This window comes from Macaca fascicularis, chromosome 15 (assembly GCF_037993035.2).
Source record: "Macaca fascicularis isolate 582-1 chromosome 15, T2T-MFA8v1.1".
Taxonomy (NCBI): Eukaryota; Metazoa; Chordata; class Mammalia; order Primates; family Cercopithecidae; genus Macaca; species Macaca fascicularis.
This window is the reverse complement of record NC_088389.1, coordinates 41,867,517-41,881,569: the sequence shown is the minus strand read 5'-3', so window position 1 is coordinate 41,881,569 and position 14,053 is coordinate 41,867,517. Positions and strand designations below refer to the sequence as shown.

Sequence of the window (14,053 nt, the reverse complement as noted above, 5' to 3'; positions counted from 1 at the left end):
CCATCTCCAGCCCTCGTGCCTGCTTGAGGGTTTATACACAGGCCATACAGATTCAGGCATACTTGCACATATGGTTTGATTTTCTCTGATTCAGTCTGGGTTTTCCTCATGCTTTTCTTTCAAACAAAGTCCACCTTTACTCACAAGTTCCATCTGTGAGCCTTGCACACATATCACTTTGGTCTTAAGAGCAGAATAGAGAGGTGAACTGAATTAAAAGAAGAACTGCTCAAGACCCCTAAAGATGAGGTTAATAAGGAGCTCAAAACAGTGACCTATGAGGAACAGTAGAAGATCAGTACAGTCTAGCAAATAAATAAGAATACAAGTTTTGGAGACAGAGCATACTACAGTCAAGTCATTTAACAGTTCTGTAACCTTGCACAGGTCTCTTCCTTTGTCAAAGACTCAGTTACCTCCTCTGTAAAGTCAGGGATGAAAGTAACAATCTACTGCATTGGGTGGTTTAGAGGATTGGATGAAATAATACACAGTCAACCCTTTAGGACAGCACCTGGCACATAGTGAGGTCTGAAAATAGCAGTTGTTATTGCTGCTGTTGTTTGGGAATTTCCCCCCTCTGATAGATCTTCTGGCTTCTTGTTGTACATATCCCGAAATTCTTAGCCCCTTTTCAATCCTGAGCCCCCTCACTACAATCTCAGTGTGGGAGTAAGAGACAGAAGTAACCTAATCAACCACTCTGTACTACCAAAAGCCCTTTTATTTTATCACCCACAGGTTTCATTTTTTTAAATATTTTTTTAATTCCAAAAGTCCTGTATAAACTGAATGCTAATGTATTCATTTTCCCAAGAGATAAGCAGCATGCCACACTAAGTTTAAGCATTTCCAGCAAAAAAGCAAAGGCATGTCTTGGATTCCAAGTTGGGGTTCATTGAATAGTGAGTAGGGAAGGAACTGGAAGCCAGGAAGCCAGGAGGGTACCCATAATATGCTCAGGACTACACCAACCAACGCTCTCTCTCCTGGCCTGGGACTCTTGCCCCAGCATACTCTGTATTCTCAAAGTTTACAGACAAAAGTTGGAACTCTTTTGTGGGGAGAAGTCAGGAACATGCCAGGATCTGAGGTGCTCCTTCTCTCATCCCCTTCCCAAATGTGTTCCCTCTTCCATGCCCAGCTGCCTGAATGGATGGCAGCACTGGTGCCCTTTTAAGGGCCTCAGTAGGAGGCAGTTGGTTTTTTCCCACCCTGGGTTTGGCATGCTCAGCACTCTCAATTTCCTTTCTGCATCCACTGATGACACTGACCACTCATGACAGCCTCTGCACTTGGTCAGATGCCCTTCCAGGTTAGGAAACAAAGCCGATGGGCGTGCGAGTGAGGGTTGAACTGACAGACAGCAGTACCTTTTGTTTTACTGAAATACATTTTCCTAAGTTGGTTACAGCTCAGCTTCTTCCTTCAAACCTACTGCTGGGCAGTTTTCCACCTCCTGAGAGGGAACCTCCACACCTCCACTCTCACTTTCTGAAAACACAAAACTAGTGTGTGAATAGCAGTGCATTTTGTTCACGGGTTTGTTTGCATAACTAGAATATGCTCGTGTTTCCCCATTTTTCAGAGGAGCATTTTCTGTCTTCCTCCTTTCTCCTTTCTTCTCTTTCTTTTTCTTTTCCATGTTCTAGGTTGTTTTAGTGGCCTGGTGGTGAAGGGTGGAGGAGCACTGTCTCCACGTCAAGCTTCTGATGTGTTTGATTCCAAACTTGTGTGAGTTGAGACAGCCAACTGCAGCTCTTAGCCTTGAACTTCACTTCTAACTACTGAACTATTTTTATGGCCACAGAGGGCAATGGTGATTATAACTCCACAAAATCATGAAGTAAGAGAGATGTAAAGCTAGTTTCTTTCCCATGAGGATCCATGGTAGAAAAATACAGTTTGCCAGTGGTTTGGCCAAGCATGAGGAAGGAAGTGACTAGATTCTTCCAGGAACTTAGTGACCAGGATGAAGTAAGACACTTTTCTTCTCTCGTTTCAAATTCTCCATCTGTAAAGTGGGAGGATTTGAGGTTTGTTCATGCACAGATATTCTCAAATCAGACATTGGAATCCTGGTTCCAGGATAGTGGAAAATAGAACTAATGTACAGAGGAAGGGCTTAATGTTTAAAAGGTAGAAATAAAGCCATGCACTGGCACTGGAGACACCAAGGGATATAAGAGACAGACTTTGCCTTCAAAGGATTGACCAGCCCCTGTATCTACTTGAGTACAAAGTGTTCAATGTGGTAATGAGGAACAATTATGCTCTGTGGCAAGCTGAAAAAAAAATCCTACTCATATTTCTCAAGTCCCAACAGTGGCCTTGTGATGGTACCCCATAGTGGGGCAGTCTACATGTCTGCTATTTTATTTTCCCTCAGGCTCCAAATGTGGCATCCTCTTTCCAAAAATCAATTTGAATTTATTTCTACTTTTGACAGCCTGACTTATAATGTCATGCTTTCTAGCATCATTTCTCTATACTTGAACTTCTTGATCATCACATGACTCTCTAAGAGTTGTCTCTCTTTAACCCCAAAGGAGACCCAAATTTGTAGAAGTTACTAGACTTATTCAAGGTCATCCAGAGGGACCTACATGTACTGTACGGACTGTATTGTTTTAGTTTTAAATAAATTTGTTTTTTGCCTAAGGTTAAGTGATTTGTATGGGGCTATGGTCCAGATTAAAATTTAGACATTGCCATTTTAACACATATTGGTGATTATATAATTCTTGATTTATCCTTTCTAAACTTACTATATTTTAGTTAGCCTTCACATCAGTTATGTGCCTACATGGCTAAAGTCTAGAGCCAAACTATGCAGTCTTCTGAAATAACCTTTGTTCCTAAAACATTGTGACTGCTGCAGCTTATGAAGGAGATGTGATTGTCTTTGCTTAGTTGTTCTTTAAGCGTAAGACAAATCACAGGGCTGTCGATGAGTTGTGCATATTCTGCTCAATGTGGTCAGTTGTGTTATTTATTAATTGTGGTTTTGATGCTCCAAGAAGGAAGTGAAGTAGCGAGAAGAGAGCTGTGGGCCCTTGAACTTTATAGTTCAGTTGCGAAAATGATCATCTGACATAAGATAATTACATTACTATTGTGTTACTTTTGAACACAGCATCACAATTCAATTGTTGCACCTCCTTACTTAGCAAGAGGTTCCTCATGCCTTAATGGCTGCTCTGAAAATAAATGAACTCTGAGTTTCTGAGGCTGTCAAAACAGAGATTGGAGTACCCCAAGAGAAGATCTTAGGGAAGTGACTGTTCATCCAATAGTTTGTGCATGAGTGTGTGTGACTGCCTTCTATGTGCCAAGCACAGTGCCAGATGCTGGAAGTACAACATTGAACATTGCACAGGACACCTGTAATTCAGCCCTTTTGGAATTTCCTGCAGCAAGATAAATAGCTAGCTGGATAATTGCTGTTATGGAGAAGTCCAAGGTGCTGAGCGAACACAGAGAATGGCTACCTGACTCAGACGTAGGGGGTCAGAGTAGCTTTTAGGCTGTGTCCTAGAGGATGATTCATGTTAACCAAGTGAGTGTAGCTGAGCTTGCCAGGAACCAGGTGTTCTGACACTTTGCTTTCTGTCCTAACAATCTCTAAAATTATTTCACAAAAGGTAAATGAGAAAAATAGCAGCTGTGTAGTTTCTAGTAAAACACATGCATTGTAAAATAGGGCTCTTTATTCTGAGATTACTTTTTCTTTTGGATTACTACTCAAGTACCATTTATTTTATGATATGAGGGACCTCATACATGGTGGAGTGTTTTTTTCCCCTTTTGAATGCTTTATTTATCCATCAAAATTACACATCACTGCTGACTTCCATCGCAATGTTTATTATTAGGTTGGTGCAGAAGTAATTGTGGTTTTTGCCATTTAAACGTAAGATTGAAAACCACAGTTTACTTGTGCATCAATCTAATAATATCCCAAAAGTCTAAGAACCTCACCACTGGCACACTCTGCCTCTCTGAACCAGCACCTCCTCTCCTCTGAACCAAATTCCCAGGATTCTCCATCCCACCCATTATTTGGTCCCATCGTGATCCAATCCACAAGGAGCTGAAGGTCAGTGATTTTCCTATGGGTTGGCCTTCCAGGAGACTCAGCAAAGGACATGCCGCTGGCAGATAAATCTCTTACTGGGTCTAGCATTTAGAACAGCAATAAAGGGGGCTTTGATGTGCAGTGTCTGTGACTGATAGAAGAAAAATACTACAGGAGACAAAATCAGAAACCAGACCAACATTTCAGCTTCCCTCACTCCCACCCTAACTCAGTATCAAATTTTTCCCCATGTACGAATACCACTACTTCTTATATACATTCCTGTTGCTGTGAGACACTGCAAATGCCTCCTTCTCCACTTTCATCACCTCTACTCCATCTCCCAAATTCCTTCAGAAATCTCCCTGGAAAATGTAAACCAGATCATTTTATCCTCTTACATATAATCTGCCGTCGTCTGCTTGGGACTCCCAGGACACTTTCAATTCTCCATTGCCTGGTATACAAGACCCTTCCTCATTGTCTTAGTTTGTTGTGTATTGCTTCAAAGGAATACCTGAGACTGAATAATTTACAAAGGAAAGAGATTTACCTAGCTCATGGTTCTACAGGCAGTACAAGAAGCCTGGCACCAGTGTCTGCTTCTGGTGAGGGACTTGAACTGCTTCCCTTCATGCTTGGAAGGTGAAGAGGAGCCAGCATATGCAGAGATCACATGGCAAGAGAATAAGCAAGAGAGAGAGTGGGGAGATGCTAGAGTCTTAAGGGATCCGCCCCCATGACCCAAACATCTCCCACTAGGCCCCACCCCCAACATTGGGGTGATTCAATGTATATTTGGAGGGGACAATATCCAAACTATAGCACAGATGTAACCATTGCTGTCCTCTCCAGCTTCATCTTGTGAGGTTCCTCAAACTTGCAAGTGAGGGCTTGTAGTGTCTCTTCTCATGCTTTTACGCTGCTGGGCTTTCTGGAGCTTCTGCCATTTTCTCTATTTCCCACACTTGGTTCAGTATCAAACCAGGGTTTATTCTTTATGTGAAAACCTCAGTGGCTTCTGACCCTCCTTCAGCTGGGTGTCATTGCTGCATGCTCTCATTATATTTAACACCCACCCTCTCTATCGTAACACATATGATAAGAGGAAGTAAGAGACTAATGGCTAAGGATCTGGTCGGTAGCATCAAACAGACTAGGGGTTGTGTCCCACCTCTGACACTTTCCAAGTGGAGGGACCTTGGAAAAGTGGTGTCAGCCCTCTTATCCTTGGTTCCATCACTTATAAGTTGGGGATACTCTAGGGCTTTTGAAAAGCTTCAAAAAATATACAAAAATACTTCAACAGTTCCAGTGTGTAGTAAACTTTCCCAAATGGTAGTGTTATTAATATTATCATATTATGTTGTGATCATTCATTTGTTCGTCTCACTTTCTTCATAAAACTTCTAATACATTGATAATGAAAATTGTGCTTTTTTTCATTATCTAGAGGCAAAGTTTCTAGCTTAAAGCATGGTATTTGATAGAATCTCAATAAGTGTTGATGAATGAAAGCAGAAAAGAATGAATGAATGATATGTGGAAAGGAAGGAAATTAGGAAGGAAGAAAGGAAAGAAAGAATGAAAGCAGGGAAAAAGGGAGGAAAAAACGGAGGTAAGGAAAGAATGACTCATTCAATAAATAAAGGAATGATCAATTTTAAATTAGTCTTTGATTGATGCTATTAAATTTTTCTTTTCTATGTGTCAAGCTTCCATACAAAATCTGTTATTTTGGAAACTAATCATTCAAGATTCCAAGAATTTAATAAACTCTCCCAGCATTTTCTTTCTGTGTCTCTTTTTATAGACTGGAGAGGCAGATTTAGGCATTTTTGACAATGCAACTAAGCAGGAAGATCAAGTCCAGATTGTTAGGGCCCTTGGGATAAAGAACAAAATTCAGGTTTTTGTACTGGTCACAGCTTGGAGAAAGCTTGTTATTTGGAACAAGGATATGGATGCAATAAACATTCTGAGGTTTATCTTGCTTTAATGACTTGCCTTGAGTGGCTTTGATCTTTATATTTGATAATCATTTTCAAATGGTCTGGTGTGTTCTGAGAATTAAGTAGTGGTTCATGGACTTGAGAACCTCCTTGGAAATGACAAGCTACAATCAGAATTTGGAAATGGGCAATGTTACAGAATTTGCTCTATGAGATGGAGAAACAGGACAACCTCCTGTGAAGAAGGTAAACACATTGATCCAGCGTTGGGAACCAGGGTTGGCTGGTGGAGCAGGAACCCAACAGGCATTCAGAGCTAAGGCCAGTTTTCTCTTGATCCATCAACTAGCTTGAAAGAGAGTTTTGCATCTCGAGGGTTTTTCGTGAGTTGAGTACTCTTCTAGGCATTTCCTTGTGCATTCCTTCCTCCTTGAATTTTTATATCCCCCTTTCTGGGTTGAATTTTCTAATTCCCATTTCACAGGTGAGGAAATTGAGATACAAAGTGACAGGGTCAATTGTCCAAGACCACAGAGCCACTTTGTGGAAGAAGGAGGATTTGAATGCCAGTCTGTCTCTCTCTTAAAATCACCCTCTGCTGCCTTTTATTCTAACCTGAAATAACTGTTCCCAGTCTCTAGCTAGCTTAAAAGTGGTCCACTCTTGGCCGGTGTATAGCTCACACAAACCCTCCTCCAGTTGAGGGCATCTACACATGGCCAGCACCATCTCTGTGAGCAGCCACACCCATCAAGAGCCCAGGAAGCATGACTCTGGCATGATGTTGCTTAAAGATCTCTTCAGCTATCACTTCTGCATAGGGGAAGTCCACTGAAGAGTGACCTGCTTTGAATGGGAATAGAAATTGAGAGTCCTCAGTCTTGACCTGGGCTCACTATAAGCTGTACCATTGAAACGGGAAGGCCAGTGTATTATGCTTCTAGAGGTGAAAAAACTCAGGCCCTCTCACACTTTTTTCCCATGATTTTATTTAAAGGATTTGTTGTTGTTGCTGTTGTTGTTTTGCATTTTGAATGTGGTTCCCTTTTGCTTCTCTCTCAATAAAACAGGCCCTGACAGCCCTCTCATTCAGATTATTACAGAGTTGTGCCATCTCAGGCCAGTGCATTTAGGAAATATGTTGTTGGCACTCACCAACGAGTGAGATGCATAAAGAAAATATTCTAATGACAGTTGAGTTGAGAGAGCTTTGATCTCCCTCCAGAACTGCACTCATGGCTTTGAAATGCAGTTCTGGCAAAGGGGTAAAGTCTGGGCGCCTTGGCAATCAGGGCTGGGCCCCCTGAAACAGACATTCCAGGGGACCCGCAATCTCCACAGTGGGATCCAGGTGCATGGGTTGTGTAGGAAGAAAACAGACACTGAGACACCACTCTTGACACGCGGCTCAGGGGAAAGTATCTAAATCAGGAGGGACATTTCGATCTAGCCAACATTTTCCAAACTTTTTTGTTTGTACTGTTGTTTGGTTTTTGGCAAAGGTGGAAGTGTGTAAGGGGGAGGGGTGTGGAAGAGGAATTATGGTTACATATTTTTGGGTACACTTCCTGCACTATCTATCTTACTCTTATTTTGTATATTTGAGGCTCCGAAAATTCTTGCAATTAAAAAAATATATGTATTTAACCTTGTTTAACAGACCATGTCCCAAACCCATTTGATTCAGCAACATTTTTCTTTAAATATTCATCTCTTTCTTATAAATTTAGCCTTCTGTAGACCATGATCTGGAAGACACTGATCTATTTCACAACCTCACTGAACAGGTAGGGACCCCAAGCTACAGAACAGCCAGCAGAGTATAGTGAGGAGTGGTCAGATATTCAGACAATGCAGGTTCCCACACCCAGGTGTCCAGCTGAGGGAGAGAATGGAGGCTGCCATCCTTCCCATGATTTGTTCTCTAAACTATGCAGGGAACTGTGTCCACCTGAAGGAAAAGGTGACTTTACTTATGGTACAAAATTGCTGCTATACACGAGTGACATGTACATAGGTTAGAGCAGAGCGGTTTGTTAGCAGGCTTTTCTATTCCCTGTATTAGATATATGACCTTGGGCAAGTCATTTCCCTTCCTTGAGCTCTGGGCTTGCTCATCCTGTTTTGAAACTATGCAATTTGAGAGAGAGGCACTCAGTAGCTGCTCATTGGTGGTGGTTCTCTCTTGAAGGATACTTTTAAGTGATACGGAGATAATAAAGATTTGGTCCCAACTGCCAGAAGCTCATTACCTGATAGAAAAGATAGATGCTCACACAGTGAATATAACCCAAAGCAGAGTGATAAGTACTGGAATTAAAAGTAGGGGGCACAGAGGAAGGAGGACTCATTTTCAGATAGAGGTGATGATGATGATTTGAGTGTTGCTAATAATTTTCGTTTTGCTAACAATAATGCAATAAAAGGAGCCTATTCTGATCAGTGATGCCTTCTCTGTGCCAGTCACCATGCTAGGCACTTAACCTGTGTTGCCTCTAATCCTCATGACATCCCTGACAGGTGGTAATCATCATCCCTACTTTATAGACGAGGGTGGTCATAAGAGGATACATAGAGTGCATCACATGTAAGCTGGACTTTGCAGGGTTCATAAGATTTAAAAGGGCCAAGAATCGGGAATAAAGATTGCAAGGCAGAGAAGGGAAACTAATGGACATGCTTAGGGGTTGGGCATAATTGGAAAATCTAGAGGTTCTCAGAATAAGATAACCAAGAGAACTTGAGTGATTGAGGTTGTAGGAGGAAGAAGGTTGGGTAATGAGGAAGAGACACTGAAAGCTGAGACTGGGAGAGCCACCCAGAGGCAGATTGTCAGTTTAGGTTCTTTCCCAGCAGGAGAAAATAGGAGACCAGGATATGGAGGGCCCACATTTTCTAGTTATGTGCTGGGACTGTGCTGAGCTATCTTATTTGATCCTGTTGGGATCTGCACGAGCTAATTGATACTCAGAGACTTAAACCTACTTGTCCACAGATATAGGTCTATCTGTCCAATTCTGAGTAGCAAAGCTTCTACGCAGATTAAGCCACACAGATTAAGCTACAGATAAATACACACAGATTAATCTACAGACTAATACACACACAGAGTTGGACAGACAACTTGCCGATAGATATAGGTCTGTCTGTCCAACTCTGTGTGAGTTGGGGATTTTGATTGATTTTTCTGGGAAGTGAGTAATGTCTGTTTGTTTGGGTTTTGTTTTAAGAGATGGCCTATTGCTCTATTGCCCAAGTGGGAGTACAGTGGTACAATCATAGCTTACTGCAGCCTTGAACTCCTGGGCCCAAGCAATCCTCCTGTTTCGGCCTCCAAAGTAGCTGGGACTACAGGCACGTGCCACCATTCCCAGCTTAACTTTTTAAATTTTTTGTAGAGATGGGATCTCCCTGTGTTGCCCAAGCTGGTCTCAAACTCCTGGCCTCAAGCATTCCCACCGCCTTGGCTGCCCAAAGTGCTGGGATTACAAGCATGAGCCCTGACATTTTAAAGTACATTTGACCAATTTACAATGTATACACAGCCTTCCCAACAATTGCAAAATGGAAGTCAGGTGGCCATTTTCCTTCTCTCACCTTCACTATCCCTAGACAGTCATGGTCCTTCTGAAGTTGACCTCCTGTGCTTTCTCTTCTATCTTGTTGAAGCAAAAAAAAAAAAAAAAAAAAAAAAAAAAATCCTTTCAAGGCATAGGGGTAGGAAGGTAAATACCCACATGGACTCCTGTCCTGAAGATTTTCCCCCTGATATATTTGACAGACACTCAGCCTGGCTCTGTATTAGTGGGAAGACCTCAAGCAGCAAAAGGAAAACTTTCATCCACAGGGCTGTGTTGTTGCTTTTTTTTTTTTCCTTTGGGTGGGTTCCCCTTGGAGAGGTGGGGAAGAGAGAGGCCAGTGGGGCCTGGATTGCTGCTGTGGATTCTTCTGCCTTAGGGAAATGGAGGCTTCCCAAAGTATGAAAAAAAAAAAAATCACGTACAAGCCAGGGAGAGGCTCCCACATCCCACTTCTCTGCTTTGGGCTAGGATGAATACCACTTCTTGAAAAGATTGGCTTCTGCAATTACCACTGAATAAACAACCAATTAAAATGTCTCCCCTGCCCCTACCCCACCCTTTTTCTCTTGAAGCTTTCTCATCTCAGAGCTATGGGGCAGAGGTGGCTTTCTCTAATAACATTTGTGTTCTCTGCCTGAGAGAACATTTGATGGAAATGAACAAATCAATTAGAAAATAATAAATTATGTGGAAAGGGCTGATCCAAGAAAATCTCAGCTCCTCTGTGTTTTCATTCTCCTCCCATGCATTGTTTCCCCTTTCACTGTGGGCCTGGGTGAGCTTGGAAATGAGGGTGAGGTTGTGGGAAGAGTTGGACACGTCTAGATTTGTACTTGGTCTTGTCGCCAGTTGTGTGATCTCTGAACCCCTGTTCCTTCATCTGTATGATGGGGATAAGTGATAGGAATAGCTAAACATGCACTGGGGCTTTCTACATGCCAGGCATTATTCTAAGCCCTTTATGCTCTCTTTATTAACTACCTTAACCCTCTGAACAGCTGTATGGGGTAGGTACTATTACCACACTCTTTCTGTATATAAAGAAACTGAGGTGCAGGAAGTTAAGTACATTGCCCAGGGTGGCCCAGCCATAAAGTGGAAGAGCTGGCTTCAAACCCAGGGTTGTAGCTTAAGAATGAGCCATCTCACCCACTCCGTTGCATTGCTTCAGCTACCAAACAGGGATGAGACATGTGTACCTAGCACAGGGTCTGGCATACAGCAAATGCTTAATAAATGTTGGCTGTCTCTTTCCTCGTTCTCTTCCCTGATGACAGAGCAGACTGAATAGAATTCCTCACAAGGCTTCCAGCCTAAGAAGTTGAATATGGGCTCTTGGGGAAGAGAAGGGCTCAGCAGCGAGATTTCAGGTCAATATCTGAGTTTGTGTGGCTATTCTTGGAATTAGTCAGCTCAACCTAGATATAGATGTAAGCTCTCCTGGGCCCACCTATATCTTCAACTCATGTTTTTTGCGAAAAGTTGTACAAATTATGGTCACAGGAATGTTTGATTTCGTGAGCTTGGGGCTTTCTGTGACATGGGCGGCCATGACATGCTAGGTCTCAGATGTATCCTGTTCACAGCAGGGTAGAGGTGTAGGTTTTCCACCCACAGAAATGCTCTGTGGAGCATCAGGCAGCTGTTACTAATTTCAATGTATTGATAAGGAAACCAAGGCCCCATTAGTCAGGAATTATTGAATTTGAGACTGAGAGTTAAGTATTTTTACTCTTACTTTTCCCAATTTAATTCAATTCCATCAAAATCTACTGAGGGCTCACCGGGTATCAAGCTTTGTGCCAAGAACTGGGCAAACAGAGATGAATAGGGCACCTCCCCTTCCCCCAGGTGGCCACAAGTATGTATTATATAATAGAAAGAGGAAGCAATTTATTGAAATGGCAAATGAGAGAGAGTGCACTGCTAGTAGGAGGTGGACGAGTATGGAGATGTTAAAAGGGGTGCAGGTGAAAAGAGCATCAGGGAAGTCTTCCTGGAGGAGGGATACCAGAACAGACTTTGTATTTGTTCATCAGAGAACAAAATGCTGATCAGAGTCCCAGCAGAGGAAACAGCATGAATAAAGGTACCAATGGGATAATGCACCATACAGGGTGCAGAGATGTTGTCTGTATGCAGTGGAGTGCTCAAGAGAGGTTGTAGAGAGAGATGAGGCTAAAGAAAAGTCTGTGTCTTGGAAGCCATGCTAGGAACTTGGACTTTCATATATGGGGAGGCCCTTCTATTATTCTAAGAGGTGACGAGTAGGAAACCATCATTAATGTGTGCTACTGGCTGGGCTCTGTGAGAACTCCTAGGGAGAGACAGCATTAAGAAAAAGGAAAACACTGCCAAGTAGCAGCTTGAACTTAGTTAGGTATGAAGAAGGTTCTCTAAGCCTCTGGAGATAATGATACTACCCTACATCTCTATTCATAAGAAGCCTAACAACTTTGGCAAGCCTCTTAAACTCTCGAGGACTTAATTTTATGATCTGTAAAATGGAATCATCTTTCTTATAATATTATTGGGGGAATTCAATAAGGTAGTGTTTATAAAGTGCTTAGCAAAGTGCCTGGCACACAAAGTAGCTCTAAATTATTTGGAGTGTGCCTATTATTTAAACAGTATCTTTTTGGGGGCATGATAACAGTCAAGGTTCTTTTTCTGTTTCAGAGCCTACTTGGATGTTAATGAGCTGAAGAACATTCTTAGATTGGATGGATCAACACATCTCAATATTTTCTTTGCAAACTCCTCAGAGGAGGAGTTGGCAGGAGTAGCAACTTGGCCATGGGACAAGGAGGCTCTAATGCACTTAGGTGAGTCTTAGAAACTCCTTCAGGAGGCAACTGGAGTAGCACAGTAATACATTTAGTGCGATGCTGATCATTATTGTGATCATGATGGTGGTGGTGGTAGTCATGAGGGTGAAAAACCCATTTATTTATCACTTTTTAATTTACAAAACTCTTTAGCATCCTTTATCTCATTTTGACCACCAAGCAATTTTCTGAAGGAAATAGCACCGTATTATTAACCATGTTTTATCAATGAGGAAATGAGACCCAGAGAGGAAATGGGGCTTATCCAACATCATACACAAGACAGTGACAGTCACAATTGGAATCTAAGTTTCCAACACTGTCCATTGTTTGCTTTCTCCTTATACCCTCTGCCTCCTAGTTCCCGCAAATATCTTCTTAGTCTGGTAACCACACTGTACTGGCACAGCCAGTCATGGGTTGGCTTGAAAGACACCAAAGAGGCAAGAAAAAGTGAGTTCGCAAGAACTCCATGTTCCTCCATGTTCCACCCACCAACACCAACAGGAACTCTTCTTACATTCAAATTATACATATCCATAAACAAGACATAAGTTTGTACAAACCAATCACCAAAAGTTAGACATGACAACAGTTTCTGAACCAGGCCCTGTAAGCAAACATTGTAGTTCTTTAATTTTATTTTTTCCATGGTCTCTTCCAGGACACATCTATATGTAAACATGCATTTTTTTAACTGTACATTTTAAAAATCATAGCATAGATGAAATTCTGTGTTCTTTTTTCACTTAATATTATACTATCTACTTTTTTTCCCATGTTGCAGAAGTCTTTTCCTTAACTTCCCACACATTTTTTTTCACTTAAAATCACAAAAGAAAAGCACCCTTCTGGGTTATTTCCCCCTCTCTAAAGACAAGATTTTTAATAGCCACATAATATTCCCTTGAACAAGGGCACTGCCATTTATTTAATAATTTTCCCTTTGGTAGAATGTTCCCATTATTTACAAGAATGAATCGTGATGACTCAGTGAACATCTTTATCTGAGAATGTTCAGGCTCAGCAGTGACAGTGCTGACTCTATCCTCAGGCCTGCCTGGTCTCCCGGTGAAACATAGTCCAGTAGCTGCTCCACTGCTATTCTGTCTTGGAAATTAGAAATTCAAATAATGGAAGTTTTGCTGAATGAAACCATAGACTTAGTTTCCTCCAGACGACTCTCATGTCTCAATTGTTTTTTAGAGAATGAAACCCATTTGTGTGTGCGTGTGTGTGTATGTGTGCCTGTGTGTGGTTGTATAAATAAAGATAGATACAAAGATAAATATCTACTTGTTCTCAGCTGGGAGGATTTTATGCCCCAGGAGACATTTGGCAATATCTAGAGACATTTTTGCTTCTTACAAATGGGGGAATGCTACTGGCATCTAGTGGGTAGAAGCCAGTGATGCTGCTAAATGTCCACAATGTCCACTACAAAGAATTATGCAGACTAAAAAGTCAATAGTGCTGAGATTGAGAAATCCTGAGATAGCTGATGTATGGGTATCTACATAGGCATATGTAGATAGGCAGATAGACAGACACAGACAAGCGGGGTTGGGCAGAAGAGAGCGTGCAGCTTAGGCAAATTTGAAGGTGATCAGCTTA

General features: G+C 41.8%; 1 protein-coding gene across 1 annotated transcript in view; it reads left to right on the top strand.

Moving 5' to 3' along the window:
- The window catches only part of PAPPA (pappalysin 1), a 246,711-nt gene that overhangs the window by 40,666 nt on the left and 191,992 nt on the right, over nucleotides 1–14,053 (top strand). Inside the window, exon 3 of the mRNA XM_015436678.4 lies at nucleotides 12,291–12,436. Within this exon, the coding sequence (XP_015292164.2) occupies nucleotides 12,291–12,436 (146 nt within the window). The remainder of the gene's footprint in view (nucleotides 1–12,290; nucleotides 12,437–14,053) is intronic.